General features: G+C 41.9%; 1 protein-coding gene across 1 annotated transcript in view; it reads left to right on the top strand.

The window, feature by feature from the left end:
* The window catches only part of APPBP2 (amyloid beta precursor protein binding protein 2), a 94,222-nt gene that overhangs the window by 12,796 nt on the left and 56,769 nt on the right, over positions 1-24,657 (top strand). Inside the window, exon 2 of the mRNA XM_006154457.3 lies at positions 17,567-17,655. Within this exon, the coding sequence (XP_006154519.1) occupies positions 17,567-17,655 (89 nt within the window). The remainder of the gene's footprint in view (positions 1-17,566; positions 17,656-24,657) is intronic.

Here is a 24,657-nt window from a genome sequence, read left to right as displayed (position 1 = left end):
GGAACGTGAAAAAGCAAGCCTCCAGGTTCAGGACTCAAACCAAGGTCAGCCATGTGGGAGTCTAGCATCCCCAACCACCACGCCACCTGCAGAGCCCCCACCCCCAAAGAGAGAACTTAATAAACTATAAAACTGAAAGAGGGACCAGCAGATGGCAAAATGGTTATATCACTGGACTTCCACATAGTCAAGCATGGTTCAAGTCCTAGACCCAGCAGCTTAAAACTTTTGCTGGGGATCCCAAGAGGAGAGTGGAGGAGGAGAAGTGATTGCAGTGTGGCCATGGCCCCTGAGGCGTCATTTCTCGCTTCTGTCTCCCTTTCTCTGTCTGGTGATCGCATATACCTTATACAAAAAAAAAAAACAAAACTGAAAGAAATTGAGATTATTTTATTCATTTAGTTAGTTTTGTCAGAAGGCCGGTCCTTTCTCCAGAGTAAGTAACAGCCATAGGGAATGATCACGCTGCAGTCTGATCAGCTCTTCCCTCCTTTCAGGATTTTGGCACACAAGTACATGCACGTACACATACCTGGTATGTATCCAAGGCCACCTGGTTCTGGACTCTTGTCCCTGGACTGAAACTGCATGGTCAGCCATGTAAGATGCAGCCACCTTAACCACCACACCATCAACTGGCCTGAAATTGAAAAATACGCATCTTGCTCTGCGCTCTGTCTGCCAGTCTCTTTGAAAGAAAACTTCCACCAACTTCAAACATTTTGGGGAGTATATTCAAAGAACAATTGATACTATTGGTATTTAAATTGTTCTAGACTGCCCTAATTGTTTCAATTTTTTAAAGAATTATTTAATTTTATTTTTTGTTATTTTTAAAATTTGACTAGAAAGAGACAGGAGAGAGAGAGAAAGTGAGAAAACAAGCTGCCAGGTATGGGGCTCCAACCATGGTAAGCTATGTGGGAGTTCAGCACCTTAACTACCATGCCACCTGCTGGCCCCCCGTTTTTTATTTTATTTTATTTTATTTAAGAGAGAGATTTTTCTTATAGGGTGTGTGCACTCGCTAGAGAGACAGAAAGTGAGAAATCACTCCTGGGAGAGATGGCCACACCGCAATCCTTTCTCCTCCATTCTTCTCTCAGGATCTTGGGCACATTTACATGTGTGCCTAGTGTAAGTTTTAAGCTGCCGGGTCTGGTCAAACTGTGGTCGACCATGTGGGAGTCCAGCGATGTAACCATTATATCCGCTGGTCCCAATTGTTTCCAATATTTTAAAAAACACAGGCCTATTACATTGCTGAACAGTTATCTCCTAGTAGACAGCTGAATTCCACCTGGCTGACTGCAGTTTTGAGTCTCGGCCCTCCATGGCTTGAAAAACAGACTGCATAGGTATGTGTGCATGCATGCATGCAAGTGCATGTGCCTAGAATCCTGATGGGATGAAAAAAATGGAGGGCTGGGGCCAGCAGGTGGTATAGTGGTTAAGGTGCTAGACTCCCACGTGGTTGACCATGGTTTGCGTCCTGAACATGGTGGTTTGATAAGTGCATGCCCAAGACCCCAAGAAGAGAATGGAGGAGGAGGGATTGTAGCATGACCATTCCCCTGGGAGGTAATTTCTCTCTCTCTCTCTCTCTCTCTCTCTCTCTCTCTCTCTCTGTCTCTGGTGAGTGCACGTGCCCTATAGCAAAAATTGCTATTAAAAAAAGAAAAAATGAGAAGTCTCTCTTTCTTGCACACACATGTGAGCACACATGCCCTCAGGGAAAAAGTGACAGGTAAAGGATTGTGTCATAACCATACCACATTGGGAAGAATTTAATCTCTCTGGTGAGTACAAGTGCCCTCACTCAATTAAAAAAATAAAAGACCAACATAACATTGAGACCTACTCCTAAAATAGCAACAAAAAGAAAGCCTCATTTGTGAATCTCATAGGACAGGAGAAACTGTATCTGTGATGTGAAAATTCAATCTCGGGCTTGCCTTGTGACCTCATGGTTAATGGAGCCAGATGCTTCATGGCCAACCACAGATCAATTCCTAGCCCTGGCAATTTGAAAAACATATCAGTTGTGTGTGGGGTGCCCCAAATCTTGATGATGGATTTGAAGTAATGGAGAAAGGATGTGACCATACCCTATTTTAGGGTGCTTTCTCCCTTTTTCTCTGTCTCTCTTTTCTGGCCACAAGCACACATGCCCTCTGGCAATTAAATAATAAAATGTTAGTGGATGAGTTGTTGGGTTTTTCAAATCACCAGAGTATGCATGCATTTGTCAGAAAGAGAAAGAAAGCACCCTCCAGTGGGGTGTGGTCATGCTACAACCCCTTCTCTTATTTTTCCATCCTGCTGGGTTTTTCAGCACACACATACATATGCCCAGCATGTATCTGATGCTGTTTGGGCTGGGATTCAAACTGTAGTCAGCCAAATGGGATCTGGCTCCCTTAACCAGTAGTCATGGGACTTACCCACCATTAAACTTTTAATAAAAGATACACAGATCTTGGGACCAGCAAATGGCATAATGGTTTTGTCTCTGGACTCCCACATGGCCAACCATGGTTCAAGTCCTGTACCCAGTGGCTTACAATTCAAGCCAGGCGTGTGTTGTGTGCATGCCCAGAATCCTGAGAGGAGAAGGGATTGTAGTGTGGCCATCCCCCCCAGGGGTGATTTTTTGCTTTCTGTCTCTCTTTGTCTATCAAGTGCATGGGCTCTGTAGTAGAAATTCTCTCTCTAATAAAAAAGAAAGATGCAGATCTTTCTGTGGCACTATAAACATGCTACCCTAACAAAAATTTATACACACACACAGACACACATAGGCAAACAGGTAGCATGGTAGTTGAGGTGGCTGGATCCCACATGGCAGCTGCATGGTTTGAGTCCCAAAACTGTGTCTTGAAAAACATACCTGGCATGTGTGTGTGCGAGCCTAAGATCCCTAGAGGAGAAGGGATTGTGCCATAGCAATTCCCTGGGCATTCTCTCTCTCTCTCTCTCTCTCTCTCTCTCTCTCTCTCAGGCTGGTGCACATACCCTATAGCAAAAATTTTTTAAAAATCTCAGGCCAACAGGTGGTGTGTTGGTTAAGATGCTAGACTCACACGTGCTTGACCACAGTTTGAGTCCTGGACCTGGCAGCTTGAAAACCATGCTGAGTGCATGTGTGTGTGTGTGTGTGTGTGTGTGTGTGTGTGTGCGCGCGCGTGTGTGTGTGTATGTCCAGAGTCCCAGGAAGCGAATAGAGAAGAAGGGATTGCAGTATGGTTATACCTCTGGGGGTGATTTCTTACTTTCCCTCTCTGTCTCTCCTCGGCAAGCACATGATATTCTATGGCAAAAATCTAAAAAAAGAAAAAGTAAAAAAATAAGCAAAATGGATAGTGATGAAAGCTTAAAAAATATTGATTAAGGGCCAACTCTGTAGCCTAGGGATTAAGGGAGCCAGATCTAACATGGATAGCTACATGGTTTGAGTCCTGGACCCAGGACTTGAAAAACATGCTTGGTGCTTGTGCTAGCATGCCCAGAATCACAACAGGATGGATAAATGGAGTAGGGTTTGTGATGTGACCATGCTCCTTTGGGCAGTTCTTTCTCCCTCTTCCTCTCTGTCTTTCTGGTGAGTGTATGCCTCGTAGCAAATTTTTAAGAAGTAAAAATTTAGGTTGAAATCAAGACTATGATAAGGTGTCTTCTGTTATCAGTATTTTTGTTTTAAAGTTTAAAAGACTTTCAAACATTTCAGAAACTGTACTACATACTTGCCTTTCTTGAAGTGCTAACCAATGAAGTTAAAGAAAAAGCTAGCTGGGAACCAGCAGTTAGCGTAATGGCTATGTCGCTGGACTCCCACGTAGTCGACCGCGGTTCGTGTCCCAGACCCGGGGACTTAAACCCCACACCAGGCGCGTGTGCATGCATGCCCAAGATCCCCGAGAGGAGAATGGAGGAGAAGGGATTACGGTGTGACCATCCCCCCTGGGGGGTGATTTCTCGCTTTCTGTCTCTATGTCTCTGTCTGTCTGTCTGGCGAGTGCACGCGCCCTTTAGCAAAAATCTCTCAAAAAAAAAAGAAAAAGCTAGCTAAATCACCTGACAAACTAGCAGTAGGATAATTCAGTAAGGAGGCTGATTACACATCTATAATTTTTTTTTTAATTTTTAAGGTTTTTACCATAGGGCATGTGTGCTTGCCAGAGAGAGAGAGAAAGTGAGAAATCACCCCCTTCCCCCTGGGGGGATTTCCATGCTGCAAACCCTTTTCCATTCTCCTCTTGAGATTTTGAGCACACACACACACATGTGCCTGGCTTGAGTTTCAAGCCACAGTGGACATGTGGGAGTCCAGCCCCTAACCACCACATCACCTGCTCACCCCTGAAATTAAAATTTTAACTGTAATTAAGGAAAGATATGTTACTCAAAATAAATTTATAAAGAGATCTGAAAGTTGGGGCCAGCAGGTGGCATGGAAGTTAAGGCTCCTAGATCCCACAGGGCCAGCTGTGCGGTTGGAGGTCATGCATGTGTGCATGCATGTGCAGAATCCCAAAAGGAGAGTAGAGAATGAGGAATTGCGACATGGACAGGAGGAGGTAATTTCTCACTTTCTCTTTCTCATGCTAGCTAGTGCACATCAACTATGGCAAATTTTTAAAAAGAGAGAGAAAAGCTAGGTCCCACATGGTAACTGCAGTTGAAACCCCTGACCAAGTCATCCTGAAAAACCAGGGGGATGTGTGTAAGTGCCCTAGATCTGATGGGCTAGAGTACTGGAAGGAGAGGATTGTGGCATGACCAGGCTCTGTTGGGGGGTGGAGTGGGGGATACTTCCTCTCTCTCATTCACTCAGTCATTTTTTTTTCATTGTCATGTGTACACATATATGCTCTATCATGAATAAAATAAATTTAAGAAAAAAATAACCTGTAAAAGTGTAATGGAAGAAAATATGTTTTTTGAAGTTTTTGCTGTAGAATGCATGTGCTTGCTGGAGAGAGAGACAGACAGATAGTGAGGGAGAAAGTGAGAAATCACTTCCATGAGAGATGGCCACGCCACACTCTCTTCTCCATTCTCCTCCTGGGATCTTGGGCACATGCACATGTGCTTGGTTTGATTTTCAAGCCACCATGTCCGGGACTCAAACTACAGACAACCTTGTGAGAGTCTAGTGCCTTAATCACCATACCACCTGCTGGCTCCAAATATGTATATGTTTTTTAATTGTCAGAAGGCATGTGTACATGCAAGAGGGAATTTTTCCCCCAGTGGGACATTGTCATGTCACAAGCCTTTTCTTCCATTTTTCCATCCTATTGGAATTTAGGCTATACAGCCCATGAATCCAGCATGTTTTTCAGGCCACTGGGGCTGGGATTCAAAACAGCCATGTGGGATCCAGTTCCCATTACACAACACTCAACTGCTACACGGTAGGGCTGGTGCAGAAGAAAAATATTTTTAATTTAACATAATGTGGGATTGAAATTTATAGAGCATATTCATAACTCCTGCAAATCAGAAGAGGATTGGTAAGTGCCATTATGTGGCCAGCCAGTGGAGTGGTGGTTAAGGCAGCTGGATCCCACATGACCAGCTATTCATAGCAAGCCCCAGACCTGGTGACTCGAAAACACACTGGTTGCATGTGCATGCGTGTCGAACACATCAAAAGGGGGGGGATGGAGAAGAAAAGATTACAGCATGACCCTCTCCATCCTGCTCTATTCTTCTACCTCACGGCTATACTCCTACATTTTGTCAGGGATTGGTAGTGAAGCTTCAAGAAGAGAAGCTGAAAGAAATTATAGGGGTGCTTTCTAATTTTTTCTCTCTCTCTTTTAGTTTTTGTTGTAGGGCATGTACACATGCCAGAGAGAGACAGAGAGATATAGAAGGAACTTGAGAAATCACTCCCCCAGGGGGGAGAGTCATGCTGTAATCCCTTCTCCATTTCCCTCTCAGGATTTCTGGCATTCATACACATGTGCCTGGTTTATTTTTCAAGTCACCAGATGCAAGACTTAAACAGCACAGATGGCCATACGGGATCTAGCTGCCTTAACCTCCATATCACCTAGTCGCCCAAATGTTCTAATTTTTCTTTTTTGTTTTCTTTTTCTTTTCTTTGAGAGAGAGGTTTTTCCTATAGGGCACATAGAGAGAAAAAGTGAGAAATTACCCCCCCCAGGGGGCACGGCCATGTCACAATCCCTTCTGCATTCTCCTCTCAGGATTTTGGACACGTACACACATACACTCAGAGAGAGTTTTAAGCTGCTGAGTCTGGCCTTCAAACTGCAGTCAGCTATGTGGCAGTCCAGCAATGTAACCACTATGCCACCTCTGGCCCAAAATTTTCTAATTTTTCTTAAAAATGTGTAAATTATTTTTAGAGGTTTTTGCTACAGGACGCGTGTGCTCGCCAGAAAGGCAGAGAGACAGAAAGCGAGAAATCCTCAGGGGGGATGGCCATGCTGCAATCCCTTCTCCTCCATTCTCTCGGGATCTTGGGCACGCACGCACCCATGCCCGGCATGAGTTTAAGCCACCGGGTCTGGGACTCAAACCGTGGTCGACTACATGGGAGTTCAGTGATATAGCCATTACTGCTAACTGCTGGTCCCAAAAAATGTGTATGTAATTCTGAAATCAGAAGAAACAAATGTTTTAAAGCTGATTAGAATACAGAATGGGGCTGGGAGGAGGCATGGTGATTAAAGGTGCTGGACTCCCACATGGCCGACTGTAGTTCAGGTCCTAGACCTGGCGACCTGCTTTCTCACTTTCTCTCTCTCTCTGTCCATTTCTGGTCAAATTTAAATAAATAAAGTAATTCTTTAAAAAAAAAGGGGGGGCGGGATACAGAATGAATTTTCTAGTAAAGACTTGATATGATTAGGACCAGCAGATGGTGTAATGACTACATCACTGGACTCCCATATAGTCGACCGCAGTTGGAGTCCCAGACGTGGAGGCTTAAACCTCACGCCGGGGCGTGTGCGGTGCATGCCCAGGATCTCGAGAGGAGAATGGAGGAGTAGGGCTTGCAGCATGGCTATCTCCCCAAGGGGTGATTTCTCATTTTTTATCTATCTTTCTCTGTGTCTCCGATGAGCGCACGCGCCCTATAGCAAAATCTCTCTCACAAAAAAAAGAAAAGATTTGATTTCTTGCTTGCTTTTTTAATTTTTAAAGAGATTTTAGCTATAGGTCATGTGTGCTCACGGGAGAGACAGAAAGCAAGAAATCATCCTGGGGGGATGGGCACGTTGTAGTCACTTCTCCATTCTCTTGGGATCTTGGGCACGCACGCACGCGTACACACACACACACACACACATGACATGAGTTTTAAGTCACCAGGTACGGGACGCAAACCACGGTTGACTGTGTGGGAGTCCAACAGCGTAACTTACACCATCTGCTGGTCCCATGCTTTTTTATTTTTGCTAGAGGACTTATGCTTACCAAAGAGAAAAGCAGAACGAGAGAGAAGAAAGCACCACTCACAGGAATGGTCACACCACAATCCCTTCTTTTCCATTTCCCTTCTGTCAGGATTTTGGACGCACACACATAAACATACACAGTGTGTTTCTTAAACTACCTTTGGACCCAGTCCAGGATATGATTTTTGTTGTTATTGTTGTTTTTGTTTGTTTGTTTTTTGAGAGAGGTTTTTGCTATATGGCACCTGCGCTCACCACACAGAGACAGAGACAGAAAGCGAGAAATCACCCCCTGGGGGGATGGCCACACTGCAATCCATTCTCCTCCTGGGATCTTGGGCATGCACACACACATGCCCAGCGTGAGTTTAAGCCATGGGGTCCGGGACTCAAACCACGTCAACTACATGGGAGTCCAGCAACATAGCCATTATGCCAACTCTGATCCCCCAGGATGTGTTTTCTTACAAAGTGTATTTCTGCACTGTCCATTGTCACCATTAATATTTCTAAACCTAGTACAGTGTCTTACACAGATATTACTTATAAAGTTAATAAAAGCATTATTATTATTAGAATGTTACTAGTTGTAACCTTTCTTTTGAGAGGTTTTTGCTATAGGGTGTGTGCGCTCGCTAGAAAGACAGAGACAGAGAGACAGAAAGCAAGAAATCACCCCCCGGGGGGATGGCCACACCACAGTCCCTTCTCCATTCTCCTCTCAGGATCTTGGGCACGCAGGCACACGTGCCCAGCGTCAGTTTAAGCCATTGGGTCCAGGAGTCGAACCGCGGTTGACTACTCGGGAGTCCAGTGACATAGCCATTATGCCAATTGCTGGTCCCAACATTTTGTCTTTGATGTGAAAATCACAAAGACAGCAAGGTACAGTAATCTAAGAGTTTCATGTAATGAAAATGCCAGGTTACTTGGTAAAAAGATCAGATGTCACAATAGGAAACACCTATTTTTGTGTATAAATTTAAGTAGCTATTTTTTTTTTGAGAGATTTTCACTGTAGGGCGCGTGCGCTCGCCAGACAGACAGAGAGAGACATAGAGACAGAAAGCGAGAAATCACCCCCCAGGGGGGATGGTCACGCCGCAATCCCTTCTCCTCCATTCTCCTCTCGGGATCTTGGGCACGCACGCACACGCGCCCGGCGTGAGTTTTAAGCCACCGGGTCCAGGACACGAACCGCGGTCGACTACGTGGGAGTCCAGCGACATAGCCATTACGCTAACTGCTGGTTCCCTTAAGTAGCTATTTTCAGAATTTGTTCCTGTTTCCATTTTTTTTAAATTTTTTCATAAGTAGAATTTTAAAGTAGCTGTGGCACTAGCTGCTGGTACTTTGTTGTTCTTCATGACTCTAGCTTAATTTGTGCTCAGGGTTTATTGGTGAACTTGTCCTGTGCAGGGTAAATAAAAAGATGTTACATAAGACTGCCACTAAATCTTTATCTTTAGTAGTGATAGGGTGAAATTGGGGTTTTTCCCTTAGTGTCAGATTCACTTACCAGTTGGACAGTTTCTTTTTTTTTTAAGACAGATTTTTGTCATAGGGTACATGTGCTCACCAGAAAGATAGAACATGAGAAGTCACCCCCCAGGGGAGATGGCCACACCGCAGTCCCTTCTCTACTCTCCTCTTGGGATTTTGGGCATCCATGCACACACGCCTGGCATAAGTTTTAGGCTTCCAGTTCTGGGACTTGAACTACTGTCAACTGCAGTGGGAGTGCAGTGATATAATCATTATGCAATCTGCTGGTCCTGAATTTGGACAGTTTCAATAAAGATAGAATAACAATACTGAATACTTAATTCTCTAATTATAAACTCCTGACCAGAAATTGTGTTTTGAATTTTTTTGTTTCTTCTGAGATTGAGTTCCATCTGAAGTAGATAACTACTAGTTTGGGTTATTCGTTCAGAAAATACTGAATATCAGTGTTAGACACTGTGCTAGGTATTGGGTGGTAACTGTGCCTCTTCATATAATGTAGAATGTAATGGAGTGACATATTTAATAAATGACTGCTTAAGTGACTACATGCATGTGTGCCTTGATGCTACTCTGGAGGGACAAATACAGTGTGTTAAGAGCATGGATAATGAAATAGAATTTAAATTGGGAAGTTGAGAGAAGGTCTCTATTAGGAAATAACATATTAGTCGAGATAATAAATGAATTATGGGAGCAGCGGATGGTGTAATGGTTACGTTGCTGGACTCCCACATAGTCGACTACGTTTCAAGTCCCAGACCTGGTGACTTAAAACTCATGCTGGGTGTGTGTGCGTGCATGCATGCCCAAAATCCTGAGAGGAGAATGGAGGAAAAGGGATTGTGATGTGGCCCTCCACCCTGGAGTGGGCCGGGGGCGGGGGGAGAGGAGTGATTTCATGCTTTCTGTCTCTGTCTCTCTATAGCAAAAATCTCTCCTCTTAAAAAAAAAAACAAAAAAAAGAGTTACAAAGTAACCAGGCAAAGAATCATGGTGCAGGTTGAGTATCCCCTATCCAGAAATGCTTGGGACTAGAAATGTGTGTTGTGTTTTGTTTTTGAGTTTGGAATTGTTTACATGTATATAATTTTTTTTTGTTTTGGAGAGGTTTTTGCTATAGGGCCCATGGAGAGGTTTTTGCTATAGGGCCCGTGCGCTCGCAAGACAGACAGAGAGACAGAGAAATAGAAAGCGAGAAATCACCCCCCGGGGGAATGGCCACGCCGCAATCCCTTCTCCTCCGTTCTCCTCTCGGGATCTTGGGCACACACGTACACGCGCCAGCGTGAATTTTAAGCCACTGGGTCTGGGATGCGAATCGTGGTCAACTACATGGTGGTCAGCGACATAGCCATTACACTACATGGTCCCCCTACATGTATATAATGAAGTATCTTGGGGATGAAATCCAAGACCAAACACAAAATTCATTCCTGTGTTATATACGCTTTATACACATAGCCTGAAGATCTTTTTTTCATTTTTTACAAGTTTTTTGCCTCTCTGGAGAGAGACAGAGACAGTGAGAGGGAAAGTGAGAAATCACCCTCCAGGGAGAATGGCCATGCCACAATCCCTTCTTCTCCATTCTCCTCTCAGGATCTTGGACTTGCATGCACATGCTCCTGGTATGAGTTTCAAGCCACCGGGTCCAGGACCTAAACCATGATAAGCCATGTGGGAATCCAGCAACATAACCGCTGCACAATCTGCTGGCCTCAAATAGAATTTTTTTGAATTGCCAGAGGGCACATGTATGTTTGGCACAGGGAGAGTGGGGCGTGACCATGGTACAAACCCTTCTCCATTTCTCTGTCCTGTCGGGATTTGGGGACATGCACACGCATGTACCTTGTGTGTTTTTCAAGCTTCGAGAGCTGTATGCTGAAATGCAAATGTGGTCAACCATATAGGATCCAGCACCCTTAAGTCTATGGGGCTGGCCCAACCTGAAGGTCATTTTGTACAATATTTTGGTATTATTGGTGCATTCTGACTGCACCCTATCATGAGATCAAGTGTGGAATTTTCAACTTGTGGTTTCATGTCAGCACTCACTCAAAAAGTTTCAGATTTTAGAGCAATATAGATTTTAGATTTTCAGATTAGAGATGTTTAGTTTATACTGTGCTGCTTGTGGAGACAGTAGCATATCTGTGCAAACATCTTGAGCTAAAAGAAAGCTCAGATGACAGGACTAAAAGGGGATAGGGAGAAATGCTGGTGAAAAGTGAGGTCAGAAAGCGGAAATGATGTTTAGCAACTTGGAGATCACATTAAAAATTTTTGGATTATGGGACCAACATGGTGGTTGGGGGAATCCCACAGAGCTGGCTGGGCAGTTTGAGTCCCAGAACTGGACGCTTGAGAAACATGCCTGCACGTGTGCATGCATGGCTGAGCTCCCAGAAAGAGGGAGAGATGAAGGAGAAGGAATTGCTTCATGACCATACCCCATGGAATTTGGGAGGTGGTTTTTCACTTTCTTTCTTTCTCTTTGTCTGTCTCTAACGAGCACACATGCCTTCTGAGAAAGTTTCTCTCTGTGTGTATGTATAGACAATGTTCTGTGTGTATTGTGGGGTTATCAGAAACGTTTTTTATTTAATTTTATCTTTTTTTTTTTTTTTGAGAGAGAGAGAGAGAGAGATTTTTGCTGTAGGGCACAAGCACTCGCCAGAGAGACAGAGAGAGAGAGAGACAGAAAGCAAGAATTCACCTCTCAGGAGGATGGCCATGCTGCAATCCCTTCTCCTCCATTCTCCTCTTGAGATTATGGGCACACACATACATGAGCCTAGTGTGAGTTTCAAGCCACTGGGTACAGGACTTAAACCATGGTTGACTACGTGGGAGTCCAAAGATGTAACCATTTTGCCATCTGCTAGTCTCTGCCATGATTATTTTTTAATTTGCTACTGGGTTTGTGTGCTCGACAGAGAGAACGCAAGCAAGCAAGCTAGCTTGTTTGTGCAAGTGAGAAAGCAAGCTGCCATGTCCAGGACTCTGAACCTCGGTCAGCCATGTAGGAGTCCAGTGCCTTTACTACCACGCCACCTGCTGACCCCCATAGAAAAGTTTTAAACAAGGGAATGGGGTGAAATAATTTTCTTTCTCTTTTTTTTTTAAAACAATTATTTATTTAATTTTGTTTGTTATTGTTACTTTTTAATTTGACCAGAGAGAGACAGAGAAAGGGAAAATGAGGAAGCAAGCTGCCAGGTCTGAGACTCTAACCACAGTCGGCCATGTAGGAATCCAGTGCTTTAACTACCATGCCACCTGCTTGCCCCCCTAAAAAAGTTTTAAATAAGGGAATGGTGTGAAATGATTTCCTTTTTTTTTTTTTTAAGAATTATTTATTTACTTAATTTTGTTTACTATTGTTATTTTTTAACTTGACCAGAGAGAGAGAGAAAGGGAAAGTGAGAAAGCAAGCCACCAGGTCCAGGGCTCGAACTGTGGTCAGCCATGTGGGAATACAGCACCTTTAACCACCACGCTACCTGCTGGCCCCCCTAGTTACTCTTAATGCTATAATTTTAGATACAATATAATAAAAGTTTTCTAGGTTTTTGTTTGAGGAAAGTAAAGTTGATTGCTTTGTGTGCTAATTTCATGTTAAGATTATCTGTTCACTCTTAGCCTGTGATAATTTTGAATTTACTTGGAAAGCAGTAGTACCAATTAAAAATCTCTTGGGTTAAGAAAGACTTTCCTTGGGAACCAGCAGTTAGTGTAATGGCTATGTCGCTGGACTCCCACGTGGTCGACCGCGGTTCGTGTCCCGGACCCGGTGGCTTAAAACTCACGCTGGGCGCGTGTGCGTGCGTGCCCAAGATCCCGAGAAGAGAATGGAGGAGAAGGGATTGTGGCATGGCCATCCCCCCTGGGAGATGATTTCTCGCTTTCTGTCTCTCTGTCTCTGTCTGTCTGGCAAGCGCACATGCCCTATAGCAAAAACCTCTCCAAAAAAAAAAGGTTCTGGAGCTAGCTGAAGCTGGGGTGGAATTGTTCAAGACCCTGTTACGGATGCTATCCACCTGTCTCTTTCTCTCTCACTGCCTTGCTCGCTCATGGAAATTTATTTAAATAAACTTAAAAGAAAATCTATTATGAAAATTGTTACTAGATATGAGAATCTTCACCAGAATGTAGAGCTTTGGTTTCCAATCCTGTAATTGTGCTTCATAAGATATTTGAATCTGTGAAGGAGTTCATCCTTAAACCTCTTTAATTTCTATAAAAACCTTTAAATTTTTCCATTGTATGCTTTTTAAAAATTCCATGTCTTATTATCTTCAAGAGGCAGTGTAATTTCAGTTGTCATGGATATGGATGTTGGGACAGACTGGATGGGGTCAGATTCCTCTTTCCTGCTTCCTAATTGTGTGACTTTTGAGCCAATTAGTTAGCTCTATATGACTCAGTACCCTCATCTGTAAAAGGACAGCATGAAATTATGAAAAGCACTGAGAATAGTGCTTGGTACAAATAAGATCTCTGTAAGGATTAGATGCTGTTTTTTATTGTAGATTGATATTAAAAAAACTCCTGTAGTTGGGAACCAGCAGTTAGCGTAATGGCTATGTCGCTGGACTCCCACGTAGTCCACCGCGGTTCGCGTCCCGGACCTGGTGGCTTAAAACTCACGCCGAGCGCGTGTGCGTGCGTGCCCAAGATCCCGAGAGGAGAATGGAGGAGAAGGGATTGCGGCGTGACCATCCCCTCTGGGGGGTGATTTCTCACTTTCTGTCTCTATGTCTTTGTCTGTCTGGCGAGCGCCCGCGCCCTACAGCGAAAACCTCTCAAAAAAAAAAAAAAAAAAAAAACTCCTGTAGTTCGTAAAATGTGTGTGTGTTTATTTTTTGGGTAAACTTGGTAAGGGTGAGTTGAAAACATGAAATCATTACCCTCTCCCCACAATTTAAACATGAGCCCATTTTTAACTAAGAAAATTAAATAGCTGAGTACAGAAAAATGCCTTTATTTGTTAGTAGGGCATATCTTCAAACTGTAATTAAGGCAGCACTTGTCCTAAATTCTATTTTCAAATCCCGTTTTAGTAGGATGTACTAGTTTCAGTAATTGAAAGGGTAGTATGGGTTGTACAACACAGAAAATTGAGTTTAGTTGTTTTAACTAGCGATTGTCTGATTTACAGTGGCTTGACTTATGGTTTTTCAGGATGTAACCTACCTTAAGCCAAGGAGTACTGTACTGAATACAGACAAAGTAGTTGTATAACTTGTTTTGATTTCTTATATCTTATGAAACAAATTCTGTGCCTTAAGTTTAGTAATACAGACAAAGTAGTTGTATAACTTGTTTTTAATTCTTTTCCTTTTTTTTTTTGGAGAGGTGTTTTTTTTGCTGTAGGGCACATGCACTCGCCAGAAAGAGAGATACAGAAAGCAAGAAATCTCCCCTGGATGGCCACACTGTAATCCCTTCTCCTCTATTCTCCTTTCGGGATCTTGGGTATGCATGCACACGCGACCAGCATGAGTTTAAGCCATCGGGTCTGGGACTCAAACCATGGTCAACTACATGGGAGTCCAAGTGATATAGCCATTATGCCATCTGCTGTTCTCTGTTTTCATTTCTTATATCTTATGAAAGAAATTCTGTGCCTTAAATTTGGTAATGATGATCAGCCATTTTGATAAGAAGCAATCTATTTATTTATTTATTTATTTATTTATTTTTAATTTGGTTAGAGAGGGACAGAGAGAGAGAGAAAGTGAGAAAACAAGCTGCCAGGTCCAGCACTTGAACTGCGGTCAGCACCCTTAACCACCATGCCACCTCTTGGCCCCAGCTATTTGTTTTTTTTTTTTTTTTAAGGGATTTGGCTTTAGGCACTACCTCCTCCCGTTTAAGAGATTTTGCTATAGGTCATACTACTCACTGGAGAGACAGAGAGACAGAAAGTGACAAATCACCCCCTGGAGGGATGGCCATGCCAGAATCCCTTCTTCATTCTCCTTTTGGGATTTTGAGCATGCACACACACACACACACACGTGCCTGGCATGAGTTTTAAGTCACTGGGTCTGGGACACAAACCATGCTCGACTACATGGGAATCCAGCAACGTAACCATTATGCCATCTACTGGTCTCAGAAGCTGTGTTTTTAAAGTTTAATTATATATTTCTTCCATCAGAGAGAGATGGAGACAAGCACACCTAGGGTCTCACCCATGATCTACCTTTCAGTCCCCTGGATAATGTGCAGGTAGCATGTGTCTAATATGCACAGGGAGGTTCCGGATGGAAACCAAGGACTTTCCCTGTGGGTCTAGTTGCATTACTGCTGCACCACTACCTCATCCCAAGAAGCTAAGATTTTTGTCTTAATGTTTTTGGGGTATGTTCTTAGTTTATTTTGATAGCTATGTTTGTTTGCCTCAAATCAGAAATTTATCATATTAGTAAACTCACAAATAGGACTTTGATCGCAAATTCTCCGTTTTATATTCCCTTAGTTACGGTCTATGTAAGTTAAGACTCAAGTAAATACAACAGTGATTAATAGTAATGAATTTTACTGCTTACATTTCCAGTTCTTATTTTCTGCATCAGGAAATAAGAACAGCAAATATTTTTTTATGAAGGTTTTAATGTTAATATGAATATCCAGCTATTACTTGAAAATAATTTCTGCCTCTCCTTCCTAAACATGTGGACCAGCAGTTACTATAATGGCTATGTCGCTAGACTCCCACGTAGTCAACCATGGTTCAAGTCCCAGACCCGGTGGCTTAAACTCAACGCCGGGCGCGTGTGCATGCGTGCCCAAGATCCCAAGAGGAGAATGGAGGAGAAGGGATTGCGGCGTGGCCAGCCCCCCTGGGGGGTGATTTCTCGCTTTCTGTCTCTCTCTCTCTCTCTGTCTGTCTGGCGAGCGCACGCGCCCTGTAGCAAAAGCCTCTCAAAAAAAAAAAACATGTCATGTTCTATGTCTCTTCTCCCTTCCAGCATGATTATGGGTTTTTTGCAGTAATCACAGGATCTCCATTAAAAACATTTTTTTTAGCCTGGTCTCCATTGTGGTTTAATAACTATGCCCAAGAGTGTTTTGAGTTTGCAGAATGTTTTCTCAGTGCAAAGTAAAATTAAGTGGCCCTTTTGTAGAATGAATTCTAGATCTTGTCCTTTTTTGAAACCTATTTTCTCAACTCGCTAAATGTTAAGTGCCTGTAGTATAAACTGAATTAATATATGGCATTCTTGGGACCAGCAGGTAATGGACTCCCACTGGCCGACTGAGGTTTGGTTTCCGGATTTGACAGCTTGAAGAATCACACTGGGCATGTGTGCATGCTTGCCCAAAATCCCTGGAGAATAGAAGAGAGGGGATTGAGCTGTGGCCATCCCCCCCGAGGGGATGATTTTTCACTTTCTCTCTCCGTCTTTGTCCAGCAAGCAAACGTGCCCTCTGTCAAAAACCTTAAAAATTTTTTTTTTCTTTTTTTGGAGAGGTTTTTGCTATAAGGCACATGCGTTTGCCAGAAAGACACAGAGACAGAGGGACAGAAAGCGAGAAATCACCCCCAGGGGGATGGCCACACCGCAACCTTTTCTCCTCTAGTCTTCTCTTGGAATCTTGGGCACACACGCACACGCGCCCGGTGTGAGTTTAAGCCACCGGGTCCAGGACTCGAACTGTGGTCAACTACATGGGAGTCCAGAGATATAGCCATTAAGCTATCTGCTTGGTTCTCCCCCGCCCCAATTTTTTTTTGATATGACATTTTTGTCTTCTATGGGACTGTGTTTTAATTATATATGTAAATTCAAAAGCATTTATTTGATGAAATTTTTAAGCAAGGAGCTAAAGGGCAATAGTATTTGTCTTTTTATTTGTTTGTTTGGAGAGGTTTTTCGCTATAGGGCACGTGCACTCGCCAGACAGAGAGAGACAGAGAGAGAAAGCGAGAATCACCCCCCAGGGGGGATGGCCACGCTGCAATCCCTTCTCCTCCATTCTCCTCTCGGGATCTTGGGCACGCATGCACAAGTGCCCAGCGTGAGTTTAAGCTGCCGGGTCTGGGACTTGAACCGCAGTCGACTACATGGGAGCCCAGCGACATAGCTATTACGCTAACTGCTGGTCCCAGTATTTGTCTTTTTTTAACCATGTTCATGTGTTATTTGAGGTGAACATTTAACACATTTATTAAAACGTTATTTAAGTAGCAGTTAGAAAAGTCAGAATTATAAAGGGTTATGACATGATAAGATACTCTGCCATCTTGGACTACTAGACACTATAATATAATGGTTTTTGTGTTTATGTAATATATAATTATGTAGTACTTTATGTCCTTAACCGTGTTCTGGGTCCTGTTTTAAGCGTTTTATAAATATTCAAGCAATTAAATATAACTTTTTAAATGATTTTATATTAATCATGGAAATTTGTTAGTGTTAACATTTCTCTTAGCATAAGAATCTTGGCTGATACTATCGTGTAATTATACTTATTTGGAATCATTCTTATGAAATTTATCTAGTATTAAATTCATCAAATTATATTCATGAATATAATTCAAAAAGAAGTTTAAATTATATTTTAAAATTTTTAAATAATTATTTTTTCATTTTTTATTTTAGCTTTACCAACAGGGACGCTTATGTCAACTGGGCAGTGAATTTTGCGAATTGGAAGTTTTTGCTAAAGTATTGAGAGCTTTGGATAAAAGGTAAAGAAACTTTTTAATTGTGGTTAAAATATACATAACATAAAGTGTACGGTTTTAAAATTTTTAGTCTACAATTCATTGGCATTCAATACATTCACATCACTGTGCAGCCATCAACACCATCCATTTCCAGAACTTTTTCATCATCCCAAACAAAAACTCTGTACCCATTAAATAATAATTCACCATCTCCTCCCTCTGCCCCCTGACAGTGTTCATTCTATTTTTTGTCTCTGTGAGTTTGACTATTCTGGATACCCCATGTAAGTGGGGTCTCATGTTTGTCCTCTTGTGTCTGGCTTGTCTCAGTGTACTATTTTCAAGGTTCTGTGTTGTAGCATGTGTCAGAATTTCATTGCTTTTTTTTTGGAGAGGTTTTTGCTATAGGGCGCGTGTGCTTGCCAGAAGACAGAGAGAGAGAGACAGAAAGCGAGAAATCACCCCCCAGGGGGGATGGCCACGCCGCAATCCCTTCTGCTCTATTCTCCTCTCGGGATCTTGGGCACGCATGCACATGCGCCTAGCGTGAGTTTAAGCCACCGGGTCCAGGACTAGAACCATGGTCGACTACATGGGAGTCCAGGGACATAGCCATTATGCTAATTGCTGGTCCCACTGCTTTTTAAGACTGATAATATTATATGCATATACCACATTTTGTTTATCTATTCATCTGTTGATGGATCTTTGGGTTATTTTTACCTTTTGGCTAGTGTGAGTAATACTGCTACTGCTATGAACATGGGCTTTGAGTCCCTCCTTTCAGTAATTTTGATTTTATACTCAGAATTGTTGAATTTTATGATAATTCTATGAGGAACTCTCACATCGCTTTTCATAATTTTTTAAAAATAATAGTGCATATGCACTAGAGAGAAAGAGAAAAGGACCCTCAACAGGGTCTTACAATACCATAATTCCCTTTTCCCAGCCTCCTACCTCTTTAAAATCTTCAGTGCCTGTGTCTGGGTGTCTGAACCTATGATCAGCCACATGCCTTCCAGGCTTGAAGGGCACTCATGTTACTGCTGCTGTGTCCCAGCAGCTGGGCTCATAAATTCATTTTTAGATAATATTTCTGGGACCAGCAGTTGGCGTAATGGCTATGTTGCTGGACTCCCATAGTCAACCGTGGTTCGAGTCTCGGACCTGGTGGCTTAAACTCACGCCACGCACGTGTGCATGTGTGCCCAAGATCTAGAGAGGAGAATGAAGGAGAGGGGAGTGCAGTGTGGCCATCCCCCCTTCGGGGTGATTTCTCATTTTCTGTCTGTCTTTTTGGCTAGCACACGCGCCCTATAGCAAAAACCTCTCCAAAAAAAAAGTAATAAATAAAAAGATAATATTTCTTTTTTTCCCTCATTCTTTAATGTAATCTAGAAAGTAGTTCTTAAATATGATCATATCAGAAAACTTGTAATGGTAAAATAATCTTGCTTTTGTAACTATAGTGGCAATATAAATCTATTAAATTGTTTCAACCTGTTTTTTTTTAAATATATCTGGGTTGGTTTTACTTGTTTTATGTTTATTTACTTGCCATTGTTACCAGAACCTCAGAAGCTCTATCCTGCCATTTTTCAGTCACTGCCTCCCCTCCCCCAAGGTAACTAGGAAGTTCATTTTTCTTCCTTTAGAATTATATATAATTGTTTTAGTCCACTTTTTTTTTCTTTTTTTTTTTTGCTAACAATTGGATACTATACTGAGTAATTTATAAAGAATAGAGGTTTATTAACTTAAGACTTTGTGGTACAAGGTCAAGGGGTTGCATCTACAGAGGATCTTTTTGTTGGTGGGAACTCTCTGCAGAGTCCCAAGGAAGTGCAGGGCTTTACACAGCAGAGCTTGCCTGTCTTTCAGCTCTGGTTCTTTTCCTCTAAAACCACCAGGATTCAATCATGGGGGCTCTATCCTGATGACCCTATCTGATCTTTTTTTTTTTTTATCTCCCCTAATCTTTTATTTATTTATTTTTACATTTTCCCCCAAACATTTACTTTACAAGCAAAGAATTTTTGCTCAAACTCCATAGTTCTTGATAGTTACTAAATAACTCAAAATTTCAAAAAACTGAATTTTAAAGATAATGTTCAAAATACTTGTTATAATTTTGTTTGTGGCTCTATAACAAAGACAGTATGGTTTTAAATATTTCTGAGAAAATAGTTACATGTCAACTACTAAAACTGTTGAAAAGCAAACACCCAGCACACAATTCACACAAAAACTCTGAATTTAGCCCTGCCTACCAAGTATTATGTGATAATACCATCTGCTAGCAAAGATCAATCTCTTTTTCTTCATTCAAAGTCTTCCTCAAAATAATCCTCTGGTTGGGCTGCTCTTTTGCAGTCTCTACTGACTATAGTGCTGGACTGGAAAAGTCCAGATTATTTTATACTATGAATTTTTTCATATTGCTTCTCCAGTCCTCTCTGCCAGGCAGAACTGTTTATGGTGCCAGACCATCTTTCCAAGAGCTTCCATTGGCTTACTTGAGATTTACTTTCACGTCATAGTTTACTGGTTTAATCTTCAGGTAAGACATTCCAGTCAAAGCCCTGTCCAATAATGTGTATTTCCAATTTCTGATTCAAGGCAACAGGTATTACTGAACTTATGCAAATAACCATTCTGCCACAAAATAAGAAAACTCCCAAATATTTTCCAATTCCAGAGGGGTCAGATAGGGAGAAAAGTTTGTTTCCATTTAAAGAAACAAACAAGAAAAAAAAAAAAACATTTTAACTGATTGCTAAACCTTTCAACAGCTCAACAGAAAGCAAAATCCTTAAATTGGAAAAACAAAGCATAGTAAAGAAAAAGACAGTAATGTTTTACTCAGAAGTCATAAAATTGTATTTCACCAGTTCAGTCTAACATAATTAATCTTTCTTCTGTTGAATTTACAGTGTTACTGTGGTCCGATCTTTCCATGTAAATCCTGGAAGTTAACATTCAACATTTATTATTGATATTTCTTGTCCCTAGCATTAAGTTAGTCATTTTCTTGGTTGCTTTTTGTTCTCTTATTTCTGTATGCATATCTTTAGTTTATCTGGTAAAGGACTCCTTTCAGAGCTTCTTGAAGAGCTGGTCTGGTGTTGGTAAATTCTTTCAGGCTTCGTTTATATGAGAATGTTTTTATCTTTTCATCCTATATGAAGGATAATCTTGCCAGATATAGTATTCTTGGTTGAAACTGTTTTTCACTTAACTCTTTGAATGTATTTTCCCATTCTCTCCTTCCTCACATTGTTTCAGATGAGAGGTCTGATGTTAGCCTGATGAGATAACCTTTAGAAATAACCTGACATTGCTCTCTTGCCAATTTTAGTATCTTGTCTTTATCTGTGGATTTGGCCAATATGGCTATGATGTGCCTTGGAGAAGATCTTGGTTTGATTCTGTTAGGGGTCCTTTGTATTTCTTAGGTCTGGATATTTGATTGCCTCTCTAGATTCAGGATTTTATGGATTAGATTATCAATGCCTTTATTAGTCTCCTCACCTTCTGGGATACCGATTATACGGATGTTAATGGTGTCTAGTATTTCTCATACAGTATTCTCATTTTGTTTTTTATTTTCTCAGTTTTTTTGGTTGTTTTTTTTCTAGGTCAGAGGTTTTGCCTTTGACATCTGAGATTCGATCTTCTGCATGGACTAATCTTTTAATACTTTTTTTTTTTTTTGAAGAGATTTCTGTTATAGGGCGTGTGCGCTCGCCAGACAGACAGAGAGAGACAGAGAGACAGAAAGCGAGAAATCACCCCTCCAGGGGGGATGGCCATGCCACAATCCCTTCTCCTCTCGGGATCTTGGGCACAAGCGCACACGTGCCCGACATGAGTTTTAAGCCCCTGGGTCTGGGATGCGAACTGCGGTCAATTACATGGGAGTCCAGCGACATAGCCATTACGCTAACTGCTGGTCCCAAATCTTTTAATACTTTTGAGGGAGGTTTTGATTTCCCATATTTCAGCCTTCATCTCTAACAGCTCTATTTGATTCTTTTTTATGGTGTGTATTTCCTCCTTCAGATCGTGCAAGAACTTCCTCACCTCCTGGAACTCATCTCTTTTCTACTGCATCTTCTGGAGTTCATTGCTTCTTAGCTTTTGTGTCTCATTTAGTTTTGTCACTATGAATATTCAGAAGTTCCACAAGTTCCATTGTACTATCTGTGTATGATGAAGGAGTGTTCTTTTCACTTAGGGGAGAAATATTTTCTTGGTTTCTCATATTTCTTGTGCCTCTGCAGTGGTTTCTGGTCATCCTGTGACACAATCACTCCCCTGCTTCTCTTGAGTGTTTCGGGGGTCTAGGAGATGAGGTTTAGAGCACAATTTTAGTCACCTTGGTCCCTGAACGTGCCAGGACACAGCTCAGATTTAAAATGGCTTCTTGTCTGAGTGTTTCGGGGTTCTAGGAGATGAGATTTAGAGTATTACTTTAGTCACTTTGGTCCCTGAACGTCAACCCTATTTAATTTTGATCATCTCCCAAAAGCATCACTTCTCAACATGATAATCCTGTTGCTTCTGCTATTCTAACACCTTCACAGTAAACAAATTTCAACACATGAACAACGGGGAACATATTCAGACCCTAGGAAGAAGCACTGAAGCTGAGCCACCGTGTGGTATGGTGGTTAAGGTAACTGGATCCCACAACTGGCCAGTTGCACAGTTCAAGGTCCAGACCTAATGGCTTGAAAAACATGTTAAAAGGACCAGTAGATGGCATAATGGTTACATCACTGGACTCCCATATAGTTGACCATGGTTTGAGTCCCAGACCCAGTGGCTTAAACCTCTCACTGGGCGTGTGTGCGTCTATGCCCAGAATCCCAAGAAGAAAATGGTAGAGAAGGGATTGCAAGATGGCCATCCTTCTTGAGGAGGTAATTTCTCACTTTCTCTATTTCTCTGTTTGTCCCTCTCTCTTTTTTTTTAAAAAAAAAAAAAAAAAGCCAAATTTGTGTATGTGTGCCCAAAATCCCAAAAGAAGGGAGAAAAATGGAGAAGGGTTTGCAGCATGACCATTCCCCTTAAGGAATGCTTTCTCACACCCATCTCTGTTTTTTTCCAGCAAGCATATGTGCCCTCTGTCAACATGGAAAAAAAAAAAAAAAAGAGGGACCAGCAGGTGGCATAGTGGCACTGTACTCTCTACATGGCTGACCGGTTCAAGTCCCAGACCTAGTAGCTTGTTTTCTCACCTTCCTTTTCTCTCTCTGGTCAAATTAATAATAATAGCAACAACAACAACAAATAAAATTAAGTAATTCTTTTTTTAAAAATGTCCATAACAAGTTGTATATCCTTTTCTGTCTGACTTTCCCTCCCCAATAGTATATCTATAAGGATCACCTATATTGTTGTATACAGTTGTAGTTTGCTCATTTTTTGTTTTGTTTTGTTTTTTTAAGAAGGATTTTTTTGCTATAGGGCACATGCGCTCACCAGATGGAAAGCAAGAAATCACCCCTCAGAGGGGATGACCACACCACAGTCCCTTCTCCTCTAATTCTCCTCTCAGGATTTTGGGCAAGCACGCACTTGGTGTGAGGTTTAAGTCCCTGGGTCTGGACTCAAATCACGGTCAACTTCATGGGAGGGTGTAACTATTAACACCATCTGCTGGTCCCTTACTTTGCTCATTCTTATTATGTGTTATGTGGAGTGTTCCATCATATTAATGCATCATTATTAATTCTCTTATTGATGGACATTTGAGCTGTTTCTAATCTTTATTGTAAGTAGTACTATTGCAAACATTCCTGTATGTCTTTTGGTGAACATATAAAGGAATATCTATTAAATACATACCTAGAAGTAGACTTTTAAAGCAGGTTATTTTAAGTCTTAAAACTGGGGAAGTACCAGCCAACATGATACTGATAATAGTAAAAATATTATCACAGTAATAGACAGTCAAAAAAATAATCTTGATGACAAAGAGGATAAAATTTGTTACACCTATTTCCATCAATTTTGGAACATTAACACTGGTAATTAGGTTTTCTGAGTTCAAGAAAGGGAGATTAAATTCATCTTCCCCTTGTGGGTATTATCAGGTAGTAGGAGCAACAGAGGGATGATCTGACCTTTGATTATACTTTCTGTCTTCTTTAGCATTCTCAATTGTTTTTTTAACGAATTATTTAACTTTATTTATTTACTTATTTTAATCTTGACCAGAGAGGGACCAAATATATATATAAAAGAGGATGTATGTGTGTGTGTGTGTGTGTGTGTGTGTGTATATATATATATATATATATATATATATATATACACATACATCCCCTCTCGGGGATGGCCATGCCACAATCTCTTCTCCTCCATTCTCCTCTCAGGATCTTGGGCATGCACGTACATGCGCCCGGCGTGAGTTTAAGCCACCAGATCCAGGACTTGAACCACGGTCAGCTACATGGAATTCCAGCGACATAGCCACTACCCTCTCTGCTGGTCCCTCTCTCTCTGTAGTTCTTTCCATTGAAAAGATTTAGTGGAGAGAACAGCAGATGGTGTAGCTGTTATGTCGCTTGACTCCTACATGGCTGACCACCGTTTGAGTCCTAGACCCAGTAGCATCAAAATCACGCCAGGTGTATATGCGTGCATGCCCAAGATCCTGGGAGCAGAAGGAGGGAGAAGGCATTGTGGTGTGGCCATCCCCCTTGGGGGGTGATTTCTCATTTTCCCTCTCACTGTGTCTTTTTCTCTCTCTGGTGAACACACACACCATAAGACAAAAACCTCTTAAAAAACAAAAAGAGAGAGATTTAGTAGAATACTTTCTTTTTTTTTTTTTCGAGAGGTTTTTTTTTTGCTATAGGGCGCATGCACTCGCCAGACAGAGAGAGACAGAGAGACAGAAAGTGAGGGGGGATGGCCACGCCGCAATCCCTTCTCCTCCATTCTCCTCTTGGGATCTTGGGCACGCATGCACACGTGCCCAGCGTAAGTTTTAAGCCACCCGGTCCAGGG

This window comes from Tupaia chinensis, unplaced genomic scaffold (genome assembly GCF_000334495.1).
Source record: "Tupaia chinensis unplaced genomic scaffold, TupChi_1.0 Scaffold000407_4, whole genome shotgun sequence".
NCBI classification, from domain to species: Eukaryota; Metazoa; Chordata; class Mammalia; order Scandentia; family Tupaiidae; genus Tupaia; species Tupaia belangeri.
Note: the sequence above shows the minus strand (reverse complement) of the source record. Positions and strands in the feature narration are given on the sequence as shown.